Genomic DNA, 10,072 nt, shown 5'->3' on the forward strand with positions numbered 1-10,072 from the left:
CTTTAAGTAAACTAACGAAATTAACATTTGGCGACATTTTCATTACAAAACTCCGAAATTGTCAAATTGATTAATTTTTTTTATTTAAACATTATTTTGGTGATTGATAATCGGACCCTTATATTAAGGAGAGCGATTTATGAATTGTAAATACCAATTATCATATTTCATAAAGGACTCTGGGATAGTATCCAATTAATCGAATTACTAGGGCCTAAAAGCATTAAGGTCAGCAATTAACGAGATAAATGAGCTTCTTAATTTACTAGTGTTCGAGTATCTGTAAGATCGGAACCGTCTCTGACCTGTGTTTGTAATGGGTTATAGCTAACGAAACGATAATTTCGAATAGCAAACAAAACTTCAATCTACTTTGGTTTATTGACGTTTTTTTAATGTTCAAAAAATTACACACTCACTTTGACGCTAACTGTGAGTTTGCACTTACAGAACCTTTATTTAAAAACCTGTTGAAAACTTTTTTTCTGATAATGTATTGAACTGCGTTTGAATTGTCATAATTTTTTGAAGAGGAACTTAATATTTCACACATTTTGACCTATAGTCCGTAAAAAATTATTTCTCACGCGCCATTTTTAACCCCCGACCCAAAAAGAGGGGTGTTATAAGTTTGACGTGTGTATCTGTGTATCTGTCTGTGGCATCGTAGCGCCTAAACGAATGAACCGATTTTAATTTAGTTTTTTTTTGTTTGAAAAGTGGCTTGATCGAGAGTGTTCTTTCTTAGCTATCATCCAAGAAAAGCGGTTCAGCCGTTTGAAAGTTATCAGCTTTTTTCTAGTTACTGTAACCTTCACTTGTCGGGGGTGTTATAAATTTTTAATTTATACTTGTAACTTTATGTGTCCATGTCAAAAATACGATTTTAGTATGGACTATACATTTTATTATCCACAATTTGAAATCAGTGATGTAGCGAATTTCAAATCACACTTTTTCGTTTCATCGAGTTTCAAATGACAACGGCACTAAAGAAATTTTCACTTCAAAAACACAGTAAAATTAAAGTAACTTGTTTCAAATGACAACGGTACCTACCACCTACTAAAGAAATTTTCACTTCAAAAACACAGTAAAATTAAAGTAACTTGTTCCAAATGACAACGGTACCAACCCTACCACCTACTAAAGAAATTTTCACTTCAAAAACACAGTAAAATTAAAGTTACTTGTTTCAAATGACAACGGTACCTACCACCTACTAAAGAAATTTTCATTTAAAAAACACAGTAAAATTAAAGTAACTTTTATTCACTGTACCTACTCAATTTTAATTAGGTAGGTACTAAGAGGCGTTACATTATTTTTGATCATATAATGACTCGACGCCGTCTGGTATGAGAAGTTTCTCTATTTCTCCGTAGGCTGCGTCTATGGTGGGAGTAATATCCTGCCCCGGTCGGTTATATATTGACAGCCATATTGAACCGGGAGTGCCTTCTTCGAACATTTTCGTCACAGCTGCTACAGCAGAGTCGATACTGTAAAGAATATAAAAATCCTTTTAATAAGGGATGAGAAAATGATTTAAACATCTGTGTAGATACTTTTCTGAAACGTTTAGTAGTAGATAAGGAACGCAGACCTGAGGTTCTTGGCTTAAAATTAATGAAACTGTATTATGCTTCTGTTATGTACCTATTTTCGGAGCTATAAGCAATTAAGCGATACTTGCTTTGATGGTGAAGGAAAACATTGTGAGAAAATCAGAGCCTGATTGATAGTTCTCCATAATTTTTTCAACAGGATGTGAAGTCTGCCAATCTGCAATTAGCCAGCTATGTCCTAAACTCTGAGAGGAAACCAGTGCTCAGTTGCCAGCGATAGAGATGATGCCTTAACAAATATTTGGGTAGTTTTTGTCGGGGAATATTTGGTTATACCTACAGAAATATAGTTTTGTTATTCGTAACACAATATGAGAGAGTAGTATAAAGTTAAAATATTTACTTTTGTTCAGCAAGTTGTACGTAAGGAAGCATTGGCGCTGTAATCACTTCGTCGAATGTTTTAGACTTAATGTCGTCTATCAGCGCCGTTTTCGTCGCTCCCAAGACCAAGGTTAGTACACGAATTCCGGTCATTGCGTAGAAAGCGGGTATCTAAAAATATGTTAAAGGTTAATAAATTAGGGTAAAACAAGTGTAAATTAAAAAATTATAACACCCCCGACGATCCAAAGTATTTGAATTTTCCAAAACATCATTTTCAAATAAATAATTATGTATTTAGGCAACGTCCATCTTGACAGCTTGACATTTGTCTATTGACATAATATTATGAACCTAACGGTTATCTAACCTTCTTTTCTACAAGAAAACTAGAAAAGAGCTGATAACTCTTAAACGGCTGAACCAATTTTTTTAGATTATAGCTAAGAACACTCTCGATCAAGCCACCTTTCAAACAAAAAAAAACTAAATTAAAATCGGTTCATTCGTTTAGGCGCTACGATGCCACAGACAGATACACAGATACACAGATACACAGATACACAGACACACAGATACACACGTCAAACTTATAACACCCCTCTTTTTGGGTCGGGGGTTAATGAATAAGTGCTTATGGGGTTGGTCTAGGCCCCAAGCTCATCAAATAGTCATCTGAAGACGCTTTTATGTGTTCCCAAAACAAGTAGTCCAATCAGAAGTGGCAAACTGGAGGTTTGCGCAGTTCATAGACTAAGAGACTAGTTAACAGGCGCCGGAAGTGCGCGCCCAGTACGCTGCGTTTCGGGTGCTTATTAACACCATTTTCTGTGTGAATTCTGGAACCGCCATTTTACACTCTTAGGAGTCGAATTTTCAATAATCCTTTCTTAGCCGTAATCTACGTCATTATAGCTACCTGCATGCCAAACAGCCCGATCCGTTCAGTAGTTTGAGCTGCGTTGATAGATAAGTCAGTCAGTCAATCAGTCAGTCAGCTGTTCTTTTATATATTTATATTAGATTATGAATCGCTAATTGAGTGATAATCTGAGGAAAGTCCTAAATTTGTTTCCCAAGAAAAAATTTAATATGATGGTGAATAAGTACCGCGAGGCTTCGTCCAAATTGTAGTACCGCTGCTTTGGATCCGCTGTATATGGGAACGATGCTGAACTTTGTAAGAGCAGCGCCTGAAGAGATGTTGATAATGGTGCCGCCTGAACCGCCCTGATCTGTTCGCATATGTTCGAGACCTTTCATTGTAATGGAGGCAGTCCCTTGCTGAAAAACAAAGCTCAAAAATTAAATTCCGAATCTCAGCTCTACCTTGGTTAAGATATCATGATAGAAGAAGAGGAGACTATGTTCTGTAAGACTACAGTACAGTTTTTTATTCAAATAGACTTTTACAAGTTCTTTTGAGTCGTCAAGTGGTTGGGAATGCGTACACTACCGAGAAGAGTCAGCAAGAAGCTCAAAATGTTTGGCAATGTAGTCTTTGGTAGTGGAATGTCGCACATTTAAACAGATCTTCCTTAAAAGTAAATATTTTTTAGTAAGGTGGTATTTGAAATATTAATTTGTTGAATTTGATTTGATGATTTCAAAGGACGCTCTCTAAAGCTGTCTATTCATCTTCTTTCTACGTGCTACTGAGACGTTTCATTTTGCCAATGTCAAGTAGGTACATACATTATATTTTTATAATAAATTATATTGACTATGATCAATAAAAGCTGTTTTACTCCAGAGGAACAACATGCTACAAATTAAGTTTGCGGCTTACCAGCACGCGGCAGTCAATTTAGGCCGAGACAGCATCGTGCTGTTAAAAAATTATGCTACGGACATTCTGACAACGACTTTTGATACATTTTTAATTATTCAAGCATGTGGCACTGTGGCATGCCTCAATGTTGCACTATGTTGCTCAGACTTAAAACAGCTTTAAGATCTTCTTGTATGACTAGTCAAACTAGTAATGTACGTACCCAATTGATATCAGATGCTAGTCTCCACACATTTGGTGCATCATTCATAACACCTGCATTGTTGACTATGACGTCTATCCTTTTGAATGCATTGACTACTTCATCGAAGCTTGCTTTGATTTCCTCCTCGTTGCTTACGTCACATTTTACGAATATCGCCTTATCATTGTACGTTGCATTCAGTTTTTCTACGAATTCTGTTCCCGCTTCCTCGGCGATATCTAATATGGCTACATTCTGTGGAACATAAAACATTATAGTACAAAACAAATTATCTAATCACTAGTACATTTTTTAATGTTTGTCAGTTTCTATAATGTAAAACCTATCTCTGTAAAAATATCTACTTACTAGTACAGTACAATTTATAATAATAATGTTTATCAATTTCTAGGACATATAAAATATATCTGTGTCTCATATCAGGATTGTGGGATTGTAATATGAAAAATGGTGTGTCATTGAATTAGCCATGATTGATAGTCATACAATCAACACATACATACTGTTTATATCGTTAATATTAAATCTGATTTTTTTTTCACAGTAATAGTGTATTTTAAAGATTTACAGTCTTATTCATAAAAATTTGTAGAAGCTTTATTAGCTTGTTATAAGCAAAGTTCTCAAAAACATTATTCATAAACGTTCAATAGTGCTAAAAGTGTTCAATAACGGCTCCATAACTTATAACAGGCTGAACCCTACTATAAACCCTTATTAAAGAACAAGATGGCCGGCGTCTTGTCTTAACAGCTGATAATTTGTTTGATATATGCAAGATGTGAGGTTATATTTTTGTTTTGGTTGATTCTAGTGTCATTGCATTGTAATTATTATTTGTACGTTATTTATTCTGGATTCGAAAAGCTGTGGTAATTAACTAGAGTTGCAAGTTTTAACTGCCATAAGATGCTAGGGACGGACGTCGTGAAGTAGGTACCTAAAAGTTCCTACTTAATTTCGAAGTTTCTTTTCATGTAATCATTCCTTTATATAGGTATGTGATTTCTTCTAACGTAAGAAATATGGTGGTGATGCAGCTCAGTACCTAACCACATAAACCGAGAAGGATTTAGGTAAAAAAAAGGGCTGGCTCATTTTTTGTGCAACGGATCAGCCTGGCTGTCAAGCGTGGAAATGCAGCCAGTATTCTTGGCACCATTCCACACGGACATGATTTGTATAATAATTAGAATAAGGCTAGCTTTAAGTTTTATTGTAATATTTTCAATTAAAGAAAAAAGGATTTTATTCCATGAATGTCCAGGTACTGTATCTAATACACACTTTTACTATACATGTTTTTTTTTTAAATAGTATAATAAAATCTAACGCTAATTTCTAAATTCCTTCCTGTTTCCATTTTTAATTAAGTAAATCGGAACAAAACTCCCAACGATAATACCTAACTATCCTCCAGAACTCAGACAATTGACCGAAAACAAATGTCACACCTGCGTCACTTCTCTGTGTAGAGCCCAGTTTTTTTGCAATTTTGTCTATGAATTCATCAGAACGACAACATAACAAAGCGAAACTAGCCTATAGCGAGAATTTAGTTGTGAGAGGTTTATTGAACCTTTATGAATAAAGAAAGTTATGAAACGTTTAATAGGCCTAATGAGCATTTTAGCTAATGAACGTTTTAAACCTATAATAAGGGATTTTTATGAATAAGACTGTAAAAATGAAAGCTGATCTAATTTTGCCTTGGCGTATTAAACATTCTGTGTCTTAACCAACTGTTCAATGAATGATGTCTCCAAAGTAATTAAAAATTCAGAACAGCTCTACCTACTCGTAAGGTATATTTTCGTTAATTAACTGTAAGGGTACTTTTAGAAGAAATATGTTTAAAATTTAATGCATCTCTAGGACTTTACGATTAAACTCTAGTAAACCAAAGGACGTCTCCACTGCTTGCTAATTTACACTACTGAGCCTTTTACATCCTATCACTTTTTTAAATTTTCTTTTGTTAATTTTATAGGCCAGCGTATGGCTGTAATCAGACATGCTGGCAAGTGTTGATGCAGCCTAAGATGGAGCACACTTTCCTAGAAGATACCTGTTCAATTTTTACTTCAAGGTACTCATATTAAATTGGAGGGGAAAACTGATGCTGGACCATATCTGCTATACATTGATGTTAGAGGAATACACTTTCTATATCTCAGTTAAAAACAAGAACAATTTTGTTTTACCCCTGCACCGTGTTTGAGAAAGTTTTCAGCGTACGCAGCACCTAATCCAGAAGCTCCACCTGTTATAAGGAATTTCTTCCCTTTAATCTTCCACTCTTCTGCCATTTTCACTGAATGGGCACAACCGTCAACTTTAACATCTACTAAATAAGTATTATTTAACCGTAAATATTTTTATCTCTCATTTTATATCTATCTAGTCCTGATAAAAATTATCACAAGAAATTAATAATTGATTTTGGAATTGATTGTCATGGCCTTGTGATTTATTAAACGCTGTTATAAGTATTAGGTATTAATTTGTAATACTGACAATGGGTCTTCTCTCAGAAGAATTTGGGCCGTAGTGCACCACGCTCGCCAAGTGCAAACTGGCAGACTTCACCCATCTTTGATAACATTATCAAGAATTCACAGGCATGCAATTTTCCCACGATGTTTTCATTCACCGTTAAATGAAGTGATATTTAATTGCTTAAAACGCACACAACCCTAGGATAGAAACTCGGACCCCCTGAATACACTCACTGACACTGACACGGAGCGGACATAATCACATAGTTAAATAACGTAATAACGAGCAGTTCCAAGCCGCCTCCAGCTTATCATTGAACGCGCGGGATTGCTGTCATAATTTAGCATTTTTTTAAAGAGCCATTGCCGAGTTTCTTGCCGATTTTGATAGGTATTCAGAACTAGTGGTGGATTCACTCGATTATATAACAGCTCTTGTAAAAGTTTTTGAATTTTGCATCTATAGATCTTGTATGACTTTGGTATCGAAAAGTAAACAGTTTGTAGGCTGATTTTATTCTACGTGCATGTATGACGAAATTAAAGGAATAAAAATTAGCGTAGAGCTTAGCAGATTTCTAAACTTTGGGATCGCTTTTTGCTGAGACAGGGCCGCGCTCGCGATTATCATAAAAGCCACTCGCACGACGGCACATCGTTGCATATTCAGGGCGCTAATTAATGGCTCTAGATCTGCATCGTAATAGATTTAACCCCGTTTTTTTTTATGTTTGGAATATTTTTATCCAAAAATCATCAAATTAATCGTGGTATGTACCTACCCATTATCTACATTATAATGTGTTGTTTAGCCACGAAATAACCTTAAAATCTTTTTTGTTCTAGTTTATGAGAAAGAAGTCTTTTTACGCTCCATATTGAGTTTTATTTCACTGGTTGAGACAATGGGTAATTCTGTTTGGTCTTTTATCTCTAGTTTGCATTTTGATTTGTTACAAAAGTACTTCAAATTTTCGTTCTTCTATCTCTTTTGTTTTTAGCCCCCGACCCAAAAAGAGGGGTGTTATAAGTTTGACGTGTTTATCTGTGTGTTTGTGTATCTCTGTATCTGTCTGTGGCATCGTAGCTCCTAAACGAATGAACCGATTTTAGTTAAGTTTTTTTTTTGTTTGAAAGGTGGATTGATTGAGAGTGTTCTTAGCTATAATCGAAGAAAATCGGATCAGCCGTTTGAAAGTTATCTCTTTTCTAGTTTTCTAAAGCTCTTTTCTAGTTTTCTTATAGAGGTTTTTGTGTCGGGGGTTTTTTAAATTTTGAGTTATTATTTGCCGGAAATTGTGCAAAATCATGAGAGTGCACATTATTAAGAAGTGATTTTTATTTTAAGAGTTCCGTACCTGAAGAGTGCCAACGGAGACCTTAATACCGTCCATCTGCCCGTCCGTCCGTCTTTCTGTCAGCGGGCTGGGCTGTATGTCATGAACATGGATTTTCAGTGTCTATTTATTGCCGTTATAACAACAAATAGTAACAAAAGTTCAAGAAGTGTATAGTAATATATCTTGTACGTACATAGTGTAGTACGGAACCAGTCGTGCGCATGTCCGATCGCAACTGACCGCTTATAATTTTCCGGAAATTGTGAAAGATTGTGAAAGTGCATGTATAAAATAAGCCTAATTCAGCTAACAAACTTCATAATTTTCAAAATATAAGTAGGTACACGTTAAAATCTTTTTTATGAAATGCGAGATGAGATACAATAGATCTCCAAAGAGATTACATTTTTGGAGATCTTTGTCTTTCGTTCTGGGTTTTGTTTTATTGTTGTGGCGTAGAGACGTCGCGTCGTGTAGGCGTCTTTGTAGAACGTTCTACGATCTACATACGACCTACTGTGCTGAATTTATGCATCTTCGAATGAATATTGCAAGGTAACGAAGATTCACTTGGTTTTTATACGACGTAATCTAAACAGCAAAAGTTATTTGATTAGGTACGCATAGTTTTCGACAGGTCGACTGGGCAATCGAGATGGGGACGCCCCGCACATTCCCACAGACCCCGCGCTTTCACAGAAGAAGAAAATATGAAAAGCTGGGATTAATGAAAATGAATAAAAAAAAATTATGTACGTTTTAAAAATTCATCAGATTTTAATTTTACTTAACGTTGAAACGTTGTCTCTATCATTTTCTTTTTCATGATCTTTATAAATACGGAATACTTCCCAAATTCCGTAAGTTTTCTGTCCCGTTTTGGTGTTTCGCAAGACTTCGATTCATTCGGTTCTTTCATAGAGGAAAATATCATTCTAAAAAATAAAAAATTGCCCGTCGTTTCACACAATAGAAGCTTTTGTGACAAAAGTGAGCTACTCGTACCTTCCTATATGTTGAGAGTTATTGATTGGGCACAGAAAGCTGACCTTTGGCCTTTGTGCTGATTCGCACTATGGAGCTATTAAAATGTGTGTTAAATGGACCGTTTGTTTTAATCTATTATTTAGCTGCCTGCAGCTATTGAAATTGCACTTATATTAAATAGATTGATTTTCAAAATGTACAAATGTATATGTTTTAAAGAGGATTAATATCATTAAAAAAATATACAATGCACAATAGCAAAGTGTCTTTGCTGTTGTGCATTGAAGAATTGCTTGGATGAAATTAACATCCGAAGATGCTCCGGTGCCGAAGTGTGCGTGGAGCACACTCTACTCCACTTTTAGAATATCTATGTGTTGTGTTTAGTGGTTGTTATTGCTTGCTGCACGTGTAGTTAGCGGGAGGGTGAACGGGCCATATACCTTACCGGGCGTTTTACCTTACAGAAATTAGAAAATCTTTATTAGTGAAACTCAGCACAGTTACGAAAACAAGAAAAGCCCACATCTTAAGGTTTTGTTCTAATGCTTTCTTAAATATTGATAAATATTGTCTGACTTACTATCTAAAGCCATTTAAAAATAAAAATAATTCATTAATGTAGTGAATTTCACAATTATCTGGTTTGGCGGATAATAGCAAATTAAGTTTGTTGATCTTGGTGTATCATAGATTTCCACATAGTAATGCCTGATTCTACCTCGTGCACGGCTTTAACACACGTTTTATTGTACAGAGATTTAATACAATGTTTCTATCCGATTATGCCCGCACGATTTTAAACTTAATTAAGTATTATTTAAAACTGCTGCAGCGTAGCAGAACAAAAAATCCCCAAAACGGCAGTGCACTTTAGTAGTAGTAGATTAAAACACTGCGGGTCGCATCAAATAAGTTTCAGTGGAGGGTTGAAATCCCTTCCCTCTTCCTGCGCCGTATTTTTCATTGCTTAGGGTCGTATCCCCTTCCCATTAATCACATAATGGTAGGAGTTTTGTTTGGGATAATAATGCGGTAAGCTATCAAATTGTTCCGCATACAACTCGACTAGTCTTACGTTTAGCTGGTATTATCTCTACTTGTTCTCTCGCTTCTTCTTTTCTTTCTCTCTCCGTTCTCTCTTTAGTTCTGAGTGCTGACTTGAGATTGGTGGCGGCGAGCGCGAGTGACAAGGTGAATGTCCAGAATATAGCGACACGCATGCTTAAAAGTGAAGAGCAAAGCAGTAGCTAAAAAAGCGTTTCATCGTATCAAGTCATTTCGTGGTAAATGCAAAC

The 10,072-nt window shown here is 35.6% G+C and overlaps 2 protein-coding genes across 19 annotated transcripts in view; one reads left to right on the forward strand and one right to left on the reverse strand.

Moving 5' to 3' along the window:
• The window catches only part of LOC123873790 (kinesin-like protein unc-104), a 114,468-nt gene that overhangs the window by 33,267 nt on the left and 71,129 nt on the right, over positions 1–10,072 (forward strand). The gene's annotated exons all lie outside the window — the stretch shown is intronic.
• On the reverse strand, positions 1,322–6,268 carry LOC123873799 (15-hydroxyprostaglandin dehydrogenase [NAD(+)]-like). The gene is made up of 5 exons (XM_045918859.1): positions 6,154–6,268; positions 3,947–4,183; positions 3,063–3,236; positions 1,972–2,123; positions 1,322–1,502 (listed from the first exon to the last, which is right to left on the reverse strand). Exons 1-5 carry the CDS (start codon positions 6,256–6,258, stop codon positions 1,322–1,324), a joined length of 849 nt encoding a protein of 282 aa, XP_045774815.1. The 5' UTR covers positions 6,259–6,268.

Source organism: Maniola jurtina, chromosome 17 (genome assembly GCF_905333055.1).
Source record: "Maniola jurtina chromosome 17, ilManJurt1.1, whole genome shotgun sequence".
Taxonomy (NCBI): Eukaryota; Metazoa; Arthropoda; class Insecta; order Lepidoptera; family Nymphalidae; genus Maniola; species Maniola jurtina.